Below are 15,204 nucleotides of genomic sequence, written 5' to 3'. Positions count from 1 at the left end.
TTGCTATCCAAGGAAATAACACAGTTGGTAAATAACAGATGTGCAGAAAAAAAAGGACCATTTCAGTTTTCAATCCATGTTTAGCAACTTTGACTTGTACACTTAAAAGCACCACTTTGGGGACTGACTGAAGTAAAAATCACATAGAGAAGTCTAGTCACTGCAACCGTTTATCCAAAAGCATAAAATAGATCAGCTAACAGCTACTGGCACCAGAAACCAAGCCCAGCGAGTTGGTTGTATCAAAGGAAAAGAAAACCCCCGTCACACAAGTTATCACACAAAGCTTCAAGAATCACCCAAGTTTGTTTTTCACACCTCCACACTTTCTTAGAAATGAGAAAACACAAGCAAATATATCATCCACACCAGACACAAGCAAAAAACCCCAAGTAATTTAGAGATTACATTTTCAGGAGCTAAAACTGGAACCATCTGGGGGGACTGTTCTAAAGCAGTGAGAATAACCTGTCCCCTGCCAAACAGGAAGGGCAATATAGGAAAAAAAGTTCAAAAATTTGGCATGTATCAAATCAACCCATAACACAAACTCCATAATGCAAGTCATTTGAAAGCTTTTCTAAAAAGGGTTATGCAGTAGTCATTGCCTTATTGACAAACAGCCCCCGCCCCCCATTATGCAATTAAAGTAATCGGGATATTTTTTTTTTATCAAATGCATATGTTGAAAACACAGGTCACTCTCTCATCCTTTTATTTTAATTTATTCTGCAGATCACAAGAAAATTACTCTTACACACCCACTTAAGTTGTGTCACACAGTAAAAACATCACTTTTCTTTACAGGCATCACTTTAAAAGGAGTATTTTCATTAAAAATTCAAGCTTTTAAGTATGCTGGTGGTTTTTATGAATAAGTCTTGCAAAAGTTTAACAAAACAATGCTTTCTCTAATGAGTCCTTTATATAACATAAAAGGCACAGGAGTGCTGAAGAACTAAATATAAATACCTATTTTCATTAAAGTTAGCCCTCGTTTTAGAAGTCAACAAATCTCACCTGTCTTTTTCATATTGGTTAGGCACCAGTCAACATGAGGAGACAATACAGTCATCTCATTTCATTATATTTCAGCAGTGACTGTTGTGAACTCACAGATAGGATGTCTGCACTTTGCAAAAAGCAACTTCCTTTACATGAGGAAGTAACCTACATGCCGGTTTAATCAACCCACACACACGCATACAGGGTGGGTTTGCTGGGGAAGGAGGTGAGAGCGAGTGTCTTTTGGGGGAAAAAGCAGGGGCTCTTGGACCAAAAGCAGCCCTGAGCTGAGCTTCTCCAGCAGCAGGAAGTTTCTATGGGGCCTTGCCGAGCATGCGCCGTGAGCTCCACGGTCTCCCTATGTGGCAAGAGTGCAGAGGCAACAACCAAACCAATAACAGAGACAAGAGAGACCAAGAGCAACAAGCACCTTCCCCTCTATATTCCTACCACCGCCCCCACACAGCCCTCCCCAGGCTGCTCTCTTGGCCTGGGCCCTCCCACATCCATTGCATGGAGCAGGAATTAGAGGGTCTGGCAACCAAATCTGTTACTGGAGAGAGAGGAGGAGCAGCTTGAAAGAAAACAGTGGAGTGCATAACCCATCCCTCCACCTCGCACAGCTCAGGTGGCGGGGGGGGGACGGGGGGAGAGAGAAGAAGCAAGCAGCGAGCTTATCCCCCCCCAACAAGAGGGGACGAGAGGGAGGAGAAGGGAGGGATGGAGGTGGCACACAATGGCTGTCTGTGTGTGTGGGGAGGAGATGGCCTACAACGGCAGCCGTGGGGAGGGCGCAGGGCTCCTCTGTGCCCCCCCCACTCTTCCCCCCACATACAGAGAGAGGAAAGGAGAGGGAGTGAAAGAGGATCAGGACATCGCCTTGTGCGTGCGTGTCCCTTGTTTCAGGGGAGATGTAAAAAACGGACACATACATGGCGAGGGGGCGGTGGTGGGGGGGTGGGCAGCGAAGCGACCCCCAAGCTGGGGGGAGGGGAGGAGATGGAAGACACCCGCTGCCAGCGCCAGGCTGAACAAAAATAGTTATTTCAGGTTTATCCTGCTTTCTGCAGGGGTCCCAGCCTCACAGAGCTCGGGAACGAACCCAGAGAAACGGGGCGGGGGGGGGGGGGGAGGGGGAGGCCCCCACCTCCTCCCCGTGCTCCGCTGTGGAGGGGGAGCTGCCTCCCCCCCCCAACACACACAAGCAGCTGCTCCCCCCTAAAAAAAGAAGAGCCGTGCTGAGGGGGGAGAGGGCTCTTCTCCCCCCCGGGAATCCCAGGCCCCTCCTCTCCCTCAACGCGCTCCTCCCCCGGGGCCGGGAAGAGGCGGGGGGGGGGGGGGGGAATAACCCCAGCCCCCCCACCCCGTCTCTCCACACCGTGGTCGTCGTCCTCCCCCCCCTCAGCCGGCCGTACGGTGAGAGGAGGGGGGGGGGTGCAGTGAGGGGGGGGGGGGGCAGGTATCCGGGCCGCTCACCCTGGTCTCCGGGCTCCTGAGGCGGCTGCAGGACGCGCTCCAGTTCGGGGAAGGGCAGCTCGGGTAGGTCCAGCAAAGCCCCGTAGCGTTCGAGGAAAGAGCAGACGACGGCGAAGTTAGGCCAAGAACCCGGGCAGCAGGGGCCTGCCGGAGGAGGGGGAGGCGGAGATGGAGCCGGAGGAGCCGCCGCCGCCGCCGCCGCCATCTTGGACCTGAGGATGGAGAAGGAGCTGGGGAGGGGGCGGGGGGGGGGGGCTGGGAGGGAGGGGGCGCTGCCGAGCCGCGCCGCCACTATCCCACAATGCAACGGCGGGACGGGGAGGGGAGGGGCGGCAGCTAGAGCGGCGCAAGGCGACTCCCCTCCGCCTCGTGCGGCAAGGGGAATGAAAACAAGGCGGAGCGGCGGTTGGGCGGGGCGGGGCTATTTATAAAGGGGCGGTTGGGAGGGGGGGAATAGGCCGCCGGCATGGCCAATCGAAATGGGCGAGGGGGTGGGACCGGCAGGTGGCGCTGGCCAATGAGAGGGCAGGGTATGTTTCCTCCCCTCTCCCCAGTGTCGCGGGACAGGTGGAGGTTGCGCCCGGCGGGGCAGGGGGTCGCGCGCGCGCGTGTGGCGGTGAGAGCGGGCGCGTAACGGTCGTAACGGATCACCTCAGCGTGAGGGGGGAGGCGGGAAGGGAAGGGAAGGGAGGGCGGCTCGGCTCGGTTCCGTTCCCGGTCCCGCGGACGGGGAGGCGCTCCGTGGAGCGGGCCGCTTCCCGCCCGGCGGGGGAGAGAGCAGGGCCTTGTTCGGGGGGGGTGGTGGTGGTGGTGGTGTACAAGAGCTGTGCCGCTCGCCCTGCCTCCTCGCGGTTGTACCCTCCCCCGTCCCCCGTCCCGCTTCTTTAGGTTCTCTGGACTTTCCCCCCTCCCCGCCTTGTTCTCCCTCTTCTCCTCTTACCAGCACCCCACCCTCTGTGACTCCCCCAATAACTGGCCTTCATCAGGGTCCCCAGCAAAATTAGATTACTGCGTTCCCCAAAAATGTTTTCCTAGTTCTTAAACTCGACATCTGCCCTCTCCCTACCCAGTTCATTTAGACTTAGCCCGTCCTTTAGACTTGCCTTTCTGCCGTCAGTTTTTAAATCCTGATTTCTTTCCCAGCTGCTGTATCACTTCTGAAATGGCACTGGCTGCAGGGAAGTCACCCACCTTCACCTGCTGAACCTGTTCCCAGGCAGCACTGGAGAACTACGTTGTCTTTTGACACCTTGCAGGAGTTGTTCTACCTAAAACTTGGCATATACTGACTTGCTTTTTCACCTTTATCCTCTTCAATCTTGGGTTGTGCCTTGGATTTTATAAAACATTCTTTACTTCTAGAGTCTCTCCATAAAATATTCTCTGGTGCACTGCTCTCGTTCACCTCTTGTATTCTACTTGTTGCTGGTGGGTGCTACTCTGAAACAACGTTTACCTTCACAGAAGGCAGGTGTGCTGGCAATTTTAAAATCCACCTGCTTGCCCGACTGTATTTCAGTCTCAAGTTTCTTCTGTTTCATTCTCAGCTGTTTTTTTCTTCTGCCATCCTTAGCCACTGCTTCCTTCCTTTCTTTCAGTATAGTCTCCTTGCATTAACTTGTATTTTGCCTCCTTCAAAGCTCTTCTGCTTCCTTTACTTCCTATGTTTTTAAACTCTTACAACTTTGCTTATGGATTCCTGAACCATTTCTCCTCCATGTCTTTGCGTTTGGACTACTGCAATTTACAAAAATTGCTATTTTAGGTTATACATGTGAGTCTTACAGTTCATGGTCTCTTTTGGTCTTAAGTGGTACTGCGTATTTTGGTGCTGTACATTTGTCACAGTGAATAATTAAAAAACCCAACTCATTTGCTGGCAATATTTTCCTACTCCTTGCTGATTGGTGATTGGACCATGCCCTGCGTCAAGAATGTACAAAGTTCCTGTTAAAAAGTTCATTCTTACTCCAATTTAAGATACTCTTATTAGTTAAATGACCTGACCTTACTGATATTCTCTGGCAGTATTAAGGGAAACCACTTTAGATGAAAAAATTTTATTTATGGCTTTTAAGTTTTATTTCTTCATTTCTGTTATTTATATATTTTTGTGCTGTTTGGAAAAGATAGTATGGAACCCTTGCTCGCCCATTTGCAGTTTGTGCCTGTTTGATCGCACAGTCCCAGCCTTGTAATACTATTTAGGTTGGGGAGTCTGATGTTCCTAGTCATTTTATTGTTTGTTCACCTCTGTCTACCCTCCAGGTCTAATTCTGCCATTTCCTCTCAAAACTAGCACAGGCAAAAGTTACTTTCATTCTTCAGAGCCAGGTTCTGGGTGTTTTTTTTCAGCCTTTACGCTTTTGTTGATGGGTGATTCATTCTGTTGGGACTATTGTGGGTTATTTCTTCTGCTATAATCTCCCTTCAAGCAGTTTTTTGGAAAAACAGTCTTACACACCTTTGTTTGAATCCGTTGCGTTGCGGATGTGTACTGAGAGTATCTAGAATATATGAATCCAAGCAAGTTTCACTCCCCCATAGCTGCTTGCCTGGCTTCCTGTTTGGCAGGGCACATGTGCCACTAACTTCACAAAGGAACAAGAAAGAAAAGAATCGCCCCGCTATTCTGTGGAAGAAGCACCTCTGGCAGACTCAGTCCTGTGCTGCGTCCAAAGTAACGCAGTCTTTACTTCATGTGATGTTTGAAGCAGGATGCTGAGGTCTGCTCCTGGCAATCTGAGAAGAGCATCTCCTGTCTAGCTGAACTGTGGTTTGCTGTAGCACGTGCAAGACAGAAAGGGAGGCTTCCAGGAGGACTGGCAGCCTGGTAATCCAAAGATTTCTCTTTTGCGAGGGCTCTCTCTTTAATCTGTGCCACCAGGGTTCCATGATCGATTTCTTTTTTCCTGGTGAATTGAACAATTAACAAGTAAAGGATGAGAAACTGCATGTCTGGAAGGATCTGCCACTGAGGTTTTCTGGATCATCCAGGAGCAGAGCTCTTTTTACTGCAGAAACAACCAGTTTTCTTCATAATGCGGATTTCAGACCATCTTCCTTCTGAACTGGAAGGGCAGAAGGGTGACTCCATCCTTGAGACGTGTCAATTGACTGCCATGCTAGTCTCGAGCGTTCCCAGGGTATCACCGCGTGAGTCCCTTCTTGTCGCCTACTGCCAGAATCACACCAGCAATCAGACTGCAGTAATGTGAAGGACTGTGAAGAGGGCGTAAGCTCTCATGGTGGGGTGAGGTGGTGCTTTATGAGGCAGAGTCCCTGCCCTACTGATGCCCAGCTGTGATTGTGATAGCAGATCTAAAAATGACTGCGGCTAATACCAAAAAGCGGTTGGTGTATAGCAGCGGTGATAAGGTCTCAGCTGGAGCACTCTGTCTAGTTCTAGGCAACAGACATAAAGGAAAGATGCATAACAATTGTTGGCTGCCAGGGAAAAAAAAGGAGAAAATAAGCAGACATTTAGAAAACATGACTGAAGGGAAGTTTATTTAATCTTTCTTTTAGAAAGGAAAAAAGACTAAGAGTTAAGTCTTCAGGAAAACAAAAGATGGAGGAAAAGACAGATTAAGCTGTTCTCCTTGTCCACCACAGAAAGGATTAGAAATAATGGGTTTAAGTTGAAACAATGAAGATTGAGGTCAAACAGTAGAAAAGATATTGAGTGTTTAACTATCCTGAGACATTACATAGAGAGACTTGGCCTCTGGAAGGAATGACTAGGGAAAGAAGGCTTGACCCCTTTAGGTCTCTGGACGTCTTGTTTGCTGCAGCAATATGGCAATGCCATTGTTTTGTTCATGGCTTTTCTATTGGGTTGGTTTGTTTGGGATTTTTTTAACCTCATTTGCGGCTTTACATTAATAAAGCGGCCAAAGAAACAGTGTATCTCTCAGATATTTTAGGAAATTATTATCATCTTCATTGTACATTTTGGGGAGAAGATTAAAACCCAGATGTGAGGGGATATTCTGGGACCTGATCCCTGTCGATAGTTTCAAAAGTTGAGCACCCAATACTTGTATAGATTTAGCATGTAAAATGATTTGCCCAAAATCCTGCACAAAATCCCCAAGAGGACTGGTAATTCAACAAATCTGCTGATCCTCAGTTCAATTCTGTTGTCACAAAATCATGTAGATAAAGTCTGTAATAGCATTTCCTTCCTAGCTCCTTGGGGCAAGGACAGAATTTTCTGGTTTTATTAACATGCTGCATATGTTAGCCTGATGTTATGTATTAAATATCCTTTTTCCAGACTTTGGTTCAACTTTGTGATGTCTTCCCCCGAAATTGCTTCCCTTTCTTGGGGTCAGATGAAGGTGAAAGGCTGCTCTACAACATATAAGGACTGCAAAGTATGGCCAGGAGGAAGCCGAACCTGGGATTGGAGAGAAACTGGGACTAATGTAAGTTTGCTGTTTACTATCTATCCTGCATTTTAAACAGGACTCTGAAAATGGTCCAGAGAACAGTTGTTACAGTTCCAGCCAGAAATTCAGCCAGCTGCCTTTTGCTTTCATCTAATCGTTAGACTTTTCCTGGGAAGAACAGAGTGTGTGTTTTAGAAGTGACTGTGCGGAGAGGTCAGAGGACTGCAGACACACAACGTCCTACCAGTGACAGGGTGTAGCAACTGTTGCCACCAGGCCTCACAGCTACCCTGACCAGACCACTGTCACACGCCTTGGAGGTCTCAAACAGCATTCTGCGTTTGATTAGGAGTGCGATTGTCATAAGATGCTGGTAACAACCTTTTTTCAGACTGTGTAAACAAAAGTTGTCTTGAGTGGGAGAGGAAAAAAATTTATGGGAAGTTAAATCGACAGTAACTGACCTTAAGTGCTTGGAAGACAACAATGCATGTGGTTTAGTTTATATCCTTTTCCTTGGGGTCCCTTGTACTTATTTCAGAGGAAAAATATGCAGATACAGTGTCATACACACTGGTTTCTCCATGAAAAGCTCACAGTCTGGCTAACCACACAATGACTTCTCTTGGTAGCCATATACTAAGCGCTTGCCCTCACAATTTTTAAACTTTATCTGTAAATGCTATCATCAGAATTGTATAAAAGTACATGGAATAGTTAGTATTGATGTTCCAGATTTAGAAGCAGTGTAACATCTATTGCATTAGGAACTTGATGTTGATAATTCTCTCCATGTTAGGGCTTGCGCTAGGATAGCTGTATTGGCTAGAAGAAAAAAATCCATACTTTCTAAGCAAAAGTTAAAGCACAAAAGAACTATGTACTGATCAGGTCTTAGACCCAGCACTGGCAGCCCTATCCGCACTGAGGATACAGCTCTGTTGAATTCATCTTGACGCAACTGAAGGGTAGAACGTTTGGTTTTGGAACTTAATCTGTAATCTTTGGGGGAACAGAAGTTTTTAAGCTGTCAGAGTTCAGTTTATACAGAGTATGTAATGCCAAGAGAAAGGTAGTGCTGTCATGCAAAGATATCTGTACCTTGCAGAGAGAAAGATAGCTGTGTATGTAACCTTTTTAAATATATTTCATTTATGGTCTGATTATAAAAAATGAAGCTTTCCCTGGCTGTTCAAATGGGTGGTGAGAGTCACTTTTTGTTTATTTGACGATACTGTTTTCCTGGTTTATACACACATAGGACAGGAGAAGCAGAACAGCTACAGTAGCTGAAAAGTTCCCAACTAGTTCCCAGATCAATCACATTTTGATATTAATTCTGACCGCTTGAAAACTTTGGTTTCAAATTATAACCACCTACTAACCTTTAGGAGGCTGTACTTTCCTTTTAAAGTTTCTGACAAGTGATATCTTCAGGTGACAAATAAAAGCTTTTAAGTCCATAAAAGTCCTTAGAGGAGTCCTTCAACTGAAACAAGAAAAACAAGTCTATGTTAAAATCAGAGGGGGAGGGAAAGTTGGGTTATTTGGGGAGGTAGGTTTTCTGGCATCCTTTTATATGATCCAGAAGTAAAACCCACCTATTTAGGTTTTGCCTTATACAAGTCACTTGTAAGGCTCCTGCTTTAGGTCAGTTCTGTCCCCCTTGCAGCTATGAGGAGTTAGGTGATTTGGTTTAAAAACAAATAGCAAGTGACAAATGTGAGAATAGAACTAAGCTTTTCTAAACTGCATCTCCAACTCTGGAAGTACAAAAAAGTTAATCTGATCAGCACTGGAAATTCACCAGATGCATTTTCTGCACGTTTCTTTACTACAGTGTGCCTACTTTCTTTGAGCATGTTTTTCCTGGGGGTAGGTGGAGCTGAAGTTTGGGAAACAAGCAATGCTGGTCCTATTTCCAACTACAGTGTGGGACAAATTGCTTCCTTTCCTTCTTTGCTATCAGGCTGCTGTATAGTATATAGTTCTTTCATCGAGCAAATTGTGTAACTGGCTCTGCAAGGTTCTGTAAGTAACTGTAATAGTTCTTATGACCTTAACCCTTGGGGATGAAAGGCAGCCTCCCTGGCTGGCTGCAAATCAGTGCCGTCTGCTAATGGGAGAAAAGAAGTAGTAATTCCTGAAAGGAAGGCCGGAGAACAAAATAGGCAAGAAATTCTACTGCCCTTCCTCTTCCCTTCCAGCTGTCAAATCAAGAACGATACAGTGATTCCATCATGTTACTTTAATGACACTAGTTTCCTACAAAACATGCGGAAGCCCCCACATCAGAGTGTCTTGTGTAACCGAAGAAAATCCTTTTGTTCCATGGCTTTAATGTCTCAAGACTACTTATCATATGACAGCAAACCTTCCCCAGCAATCTAATTATTGTAATTGCAGTAAAATGTACCAGTTCTTTTTGTCTAAGTTTTGAGTCAGCTTTAAAAAAACCCAAAGGAAAAGCATTACCTATTCTGTCATAAACATGTACTTGCAATAATTCGGTCTGAGAAAGCTCAGCATATTAAAGTGACCTCTGCGTTCTAGGTGCAGATATCAAATGTCAATGGGCACAGCCGTTGGCCCTGGCAGCCAAAAGGACCAGCCGTGTCCTGGGGTGCATCAAGCACAGCCTAGCTGGCCGGTCGAGGGAGGTGATTGTCCAGCTCGATGCTGCACTGGTGTGGCCCCACCTCAAGTGCTGTGTGCAGTTTTGGGCACCTCCGTACAAAAAGGACATCAAACTGAGTGTGTCCAGAGGAGGGCAACCAAGGTGGTGAAAGGCCTCAAGAGCAAGACTTAGGAGGGGCAGCTGAGGTCGCTTGGTTTGTTCAGCTTGGAGAAGAGAAAGCTGAGGGGTGACCTCATGCCAGGCTACAACTTCCTCAAGGGGGGCAGTGGAGGGGGACGTGCTGATCTTTTCTCCCTGGTGACCAGCGACAGGACATGAGGAAATGGAATGAAGGGGAAGTTCAGACTGGATGTTAGGAGACGGCTCTTCACTGAGAGGATGGTCAGTTATTGGAACAGGCTCCCCAGGGTACCAAGCCTACCAGAGTTCAAGGAGCATCTGGACAACACTCCTAGTCATATGGTTTAGTTATGGGTAGTCCTGTGAGGAGCAGGGAGTTGGACTCGATGGTCCTTATGGGTCCCTTCCAACTTAAGATATTTGGTGATTCTATGAACTTGGAGAACCATAAAGGTGAACCATCTCTGTTGCTGAAATTCCAGATACCAGCCAGGCTAAAGGCTTTCTTGCGGGATAAATTTAATCCACTCATTGAAAGTGGCACCCAACCATGGAAGGTTTCCCTCACCTGCAATTTCAGGAGCTCATGTGTTTGTTTCAGGTTGAAAAGTCTGGCTTGCTCTGTTCTGCAAGGTGAGGCAAGCACAGGGCTGAGAAGACAACTCCAACACCTTGTGTGAGGCTGCAGCATCAGCTGCTGAAGACTTGGGCAGGGGAAAAAGAACAAGAGAGGACCTAAGGATGTCAAAGAGAAAAGCTCACTAACCAATGGAACAACAGAAGCCAATTGTTAAGCTGGTGCTTTGACCTAAATTCATTCAAAGAATGTAGTATTTTCTGGAAGTATAGGGCATGAATCATAAAAATAACGTTCTCCAGAAGTCCACCATGGCATTACCTACTTCAAGTGAGAAACTCATTGTGGTCCTCTAAAAGAACTTAAGAATCCTACCCAAAAAAAGTGTGTGTGGGGGGGGGCATATGAGTAGTATTTATGGGTTTAAAAAAATGCACACCAAAGAGGGGCCAAATTCTAGCCACAGGTTGGATACTTGGCTATACAGAGATGTGTAGAGATTGAATCCAGGAGGAGAATTAGTATGATTAGTAATGTTTTATATTAACATTACTGGTGTATTTGTGGATTCATGTATTTAAAGCATACTAGCAGTAACAATCAACATGCTGTTAAAGTTCTTTTTCTTTGAGGAGTTTGGTTTCAAATATTCCTTTCTCAAAATTAAGAATAGTGCAGAAATGGAAACCATTAAGTGAAATGAAGCTAACCAATATGTTTCAGTCCTCTTTGGTAAATGAGATTTGCAAAGTAAACAAGAAAAGAATTAATCATTTTAATTATTTGAGGAGCTCTTTGTAATTAAAGTGAGCAAACTTTGGCTTGCAAAAAGAGTTACAAAAAGAGTTTGTTCATTGGAAAACAAACTGCAATATGTTGCTATTTATTGATTTCACTTTAACTGTTAATATTTATAAAATGCTAGTTGTTAGATGTAAATATTTTAGAAATGTGTAATGCATCTCTTTATTAACTGTTTAATAAAGAGTGATAATATTGCCATCAATTAACTATCATCCTTCATCTGCATATAAAATACCTTTTTTAATTACCAATGTTCTCTCCTGTGTGTATGCAGAAAAGAGGGTTGTGTTATGTTTTGGTACTGCTAATTTACCCTGCTACTCAGTGGACAGCTTTGAAACATGTAGACGAAGCTTTCCTGGTTGATGCTGTCAGTACACAGACTGTTATTTCCCCCCCCGACACTTAGCATTCTCCAGGAGTGCAACCAGCTGACCTTGAAGAAGTTGTCAAGAAGGGTGTTAAAACTATGGTGATTGGTCGTGGCATGAGTGAGGCTTTGCAGGTAGGTTTTTCTTCCATGAGAAACATAAACTAGAACTGTTCGTTTTCTCGCTGATCAGCAGGGTGGGGGAAAATGTCTGATGCTTTACTAAGAAGGAAAAAATTCAGGATGCTGAGTTAGCATGACTGAGCTCCTGCCAGGAGTCCTTTTCCTCCTGAAAAAACCAGCATTTGAGCTCCTCTGTATTAGCGTCAATGTCAAGCAGTAAACCAGGTTTCCGTTCTGCTACAGGAGCAATTTAAACAAGGAGAATTTTTTACAATGTCATTAGTCCCCCCCCTCTTAGAATAGGTTATGAACTAGCTCTCTAGCCTGCTGTAGATACTTTGATAATTAGGCATTTTTGTTACTAATGTTGGCAGGGTGTCATTTCAACAGAGAAACTAGCTACAGGAAGCTCAGAAGTGCTGAGCTTTACTACATGAGAAGCAATTCTTTAGCTTTTTTGGTGAGGTGAGTAACACCTTGTTTAGATTTAATTACCTTTAGCTCCAGTTCTGTTTAGTTTTATAAGAAAGGGCTGCATTTTAAATGGTGTAAGGAGAAACAGGAGGTGTGTATATAAAAGTAGGGTTATTGAGGAGAAAAAAAAAAATCAATCTTAGCAATATCTAAGCATATTATCAATTTGGCTACTATCAGTTACTTAAGTGCATCTACTAACAAATGGCACCAGTACCTGTTTTTCTTCAAGCCTTACAGTGTGAGGGGAAAAGAACCTAATGCTTGCTCTTCCCATTTCCTTTTCTCTTCCAAGGTTCCGTCATCCACTGTGGACTATCTGAAGAAAAACGGGATTGATGTGTTGGTCTTGCAAACAGAGAAGGCTGTGGAAGAGTACAATGCGCTGGCTGCTCAGGGTATCAAAGTGGGGGGAGTCTTCCATTCAACCTGCTGAAGCGTTACAGCTCACTCCGCCTTTCTTGACCACAGCCAAATCACAGACACGCCTCTCCGCTGAATCAGATTACAGTCAACAGTGTGGACTTATGTGCCAAGGCATTTGTGCGTTAACAATTTAAAATGCAAGGACAGTTTATTAGTTCAGGATTTAAACAAATTGAGTGCTCACAAAAGGGGGCTGTTAATGAAATCCTTTAATTACAGAACCATTTCCATACATTCTTAAGATTGACCTAAACTTCCTCTGAAGACTGTCCATGTTCTGGTTACTTAAATTTTCACCTGTTGGCTAAATTAAGATAATAGGTTTTGAATAGTTTTATTAGGAAATGGCCTGAAATTACATTACTAGCTATTGGAATGCAGCCATAAGATAGCTGGTGAGTACAATCAAGTGGGAGATAGATACAAAGCAGTGGTAAAGAAGCACTTTACCACCACTGTATAAATAAGTTACAATAAATTAAAAAGCTAACCCAGAACATACAACTTTAGCTCCTGCTGGTGACGTCAGTCAGGATATTGGCTATGCAGATCTGTTTGTGATAATTCAAGAACATCACCACTTACCACTTAAGTTTTACATTGAACCTGGAAAAAGGGGGGGAAAAAAGTCTACAGGGAATAAACACAAAATCTGTGTCTTGAAGAATTTTCCTATTAATTGTGAAGTGGGAGGATTGAGTGGTACAAGATGTATCCATTCAAAAATCTCTCTGTGCTTAAAATCATCAGAAAGATTTATCACAAAAGTAGATTTTGCAACATAAAATGTTGATTTTTAGGAAATCAGTCTAAATTGCTGCTAGCAAGTTCGGAACAGATGTGGGAATTCTCACTGGTCATCATTATCTGGTGACCTAAACATTGTGCCAACAACCATATTATTACACTGAAAATTTAAAAAGTTCTCGTAGTTGCTGTTCTTGGTGGGCTTCTGTTAATATTACCAGTTACAAGTTACCTACTGTCGATTTTTTTCCCATCAGGCTCAGTAATTCTTGATCCGTGCGTATGAAGTCTGTGTGTGTTAATGAAAGTACAAAGATGACACTATAAAAGCCCTGAGGCACTTGGAGCTATCCAAGTAGTAGCAGAGAGGCTTAGATCAGTATGAGAACATGACTTTCCCAAGACCCAAGAATAACCCTTCACAAAATACTATGTTCTTTTTCTGTTTATTTGCTCTAGCAATCATTTAAAACCTTTTATCTGATAAAATACAATGTGGTGTAAAAGCAAAGGGAAAGTGAGTATGTGAAAATTTTATCTTGCCATCTCCTAATTACGCCAGTATTTTCTACTAGTGTAGCTATATTTGAGGCAAGATCTTACCAAAACCAGCAAGAACTGCCTTTCCAGCTGCATCTGTGCTCTCTGACACACCAGCCGGTACAATTCTCATCGTAACTGCTATGACATTTTTCTGAATAACTTGCATGGTGCGAAGTAGAAGGTGAACCACTGACCCAGAAGACCGTAGTCATCCCAAGGGAATGCCAGTAGAACCAGTTCCTACCAATCTGCAGAGCGTGAAGACTTTTTGCATTAAATGTCATTATCTTACAGTGGAGGTGGTTTGACTCTCTTGATCACAGTCATATAGTTGTGTTATTTTGTGAGCTTTTGGGCCTTAAGGCAGCCTTAAATAGGAAGAGGCTTTGTAAGGTTTTTACTGAGAGGGCAATTCCATTTTTTATAAGTACTGCCATATGCGAGTTACACTGTTAGGAGAAGTTGAGCAAACACCTAAACTTTCACTTCCAGGGTTTTTTTCCTTTTTTTCTTTTTTTCATTTTTTTAAAATATTTTCATACTAACGTGGCACGTTAATGATGAAGCCACATCCAACAAAACTGCTCAGCCCAGGTGCTGCATTTGAGAAAAATACCGTGGGCTCCTGTCACCCGCACGATGTGTTTTGCGCTCCCAAAAGGCATGGGAGGAGCAAACCCCGTGTAGCATTGCCAGGTGACTTTCAGAGGTGCGCCCTAGCCAGCTTTGTGCTGCAGCCTCTTAATTGTGCCTTTCATTTGGCAACCGGTAGGATACAGAAGATTCCACTTCTAAAACAGGGAGAAATGGATTTCTCTTTTTAAAGGTAAATCCGCCAAGTTTTGCTACCATCCGTACAAAATTTCGGTGTCCACAAGGAGACTTATCTGCTGCAAGTTTTTTCCATCCCTATCTTCTATTCCTGCTGCTGTCACAGCTTCCCGAGTCGGCTTTGTCAGTTCCCACAAAAGCGGCCGCTCCACTTGGGCTGCTCCAGTCACTGAAAGCCCCATTTCCTCCTTGGTGCCTGAAATGGCTTTGCTACATGGTGGAAACAGCTGGGACTGATTCATCGAAAAAATTCAACCAGAGCTCAGAACGGTATCTTTCTTAAATCGCTGCTTTCAGCTAGAGCCATAAATAATTTGCTAAAATTACAGGCTCGTCGCCCAAATCATGGGAATGCACTTTTATAGGGCAGGATTTCTCGCATACCCCACTCCTCTGCCTCCCACCAGGAAAACGATCTCCCAGTAGGCAGCGAACTCCCACCCTGACGCTCTCATTAAGGCAGAGCCACGGCTGGGCCGGGTGCCAGGCAGATTCCACCCCAGCTGCTCCGCCGCCCAGCGGGTCGGTCCCCAGCCCTTATCTTTGTGAAGCAGCACGTGCGAGCTGGCAGCCAGGAGAAAGAGGCCATAAAAAGGCTCACAGGCACACCGAACACGACGCGACCAGCATTTTTAAGGGACGTCGGGCAGCGTTTGTGCAAAAGCCTAGCATTCGT

At 44.9% G+C, this 15,204-nt stretch overlaps 2 protein-coding genes across 7 annotated transcripts in view; one reads left to right on the top strand and one right to left on the bottom strand.

The window, feature by feature from the left end:
• The window catches only part of RSF1 (remodeling and spacing factor 1), a 65,612-nt gene extending 62,859 nt beyond the window's left edge, over positions 1–2,753 (bottom strand). The window contains exon 1 of one of the 2 annotated variants that reach the window (XM_049823628.1): positions 2,482–2,753. In XM_049823628.1, the coding sequence (XP_049679585.1) occupies positions 2,482–2,686 (205 nt within the window). In that variant the 5' untranslated portion in view covers positions 2,687–2,753. The remainder of the gene's footprint in view (positions 1–2,481) is intronic. The other variant, XM_049823630.1, reaches the window with a different exon arrangement.
• AAMDC (adipogenesis associated Mth938 domain containing) lies at positions 2,333–12,911 on the top strand. Of its 5 annotated transcripts, XM_049823636.1 has the most exons (5): positions 3,120–5,314; positions 5,418–5,568; positions 6,761–6,911; positions 11,424–11,519; positions 12,277–12,911. In XM_049823636.1, the coding sequence occupies exons 3-5, from the start codon at positions 6,780–6,782 to the stop codon at positions 12,415–12,417; spliced, it is 369 nt and encodes a 122-aa protein (XP_049679593.1). In that variant the 5' UTR covers positions 3,120–5,314; positions 5,418–5,568; positions 6,761–6,779; the 3' UTR covers positions 12,418–12,911. The 5 variants fall into 5 exon arrangements, with proteins under 5 accessions (XP_049679592.1, XP_049679591.1, XP_049679594.1 ...); XM_049823635.1 differs by lacking the exons at positions 3,120–5,314; positions 5,418–5,568 and adding an exon at positions 2,333–2,421; XM_049823634.1 differs by lacking the exons at positions 3,120–5,314; positions 5,418–5,568 and adding an exon at positions 3,007–3,097.
• Positions 12,912–15,204: the final 2,293 nt, after the last annotated feature.

The sequence above is a fragment of the Accipiter gentilis genome, chromosome 19 (assembly GCF_929443795.1).
Source record: "Accipiter gentilis chromosome 19, bAccGen1.1, whole genome shotgun sequence".
In the NCBI taxonomy this organism is placed as follows: Eukaryota; Metazoa; Chordata; class Aves; order Accipitriformes; family Accipitridae; genus Astur; species Astur gentilis.
The sequence above is the reverse complement of the archived record's forward strand: the minus strand, read 5'-3'. Positions and strand labels throughout refer to the sequence as shown.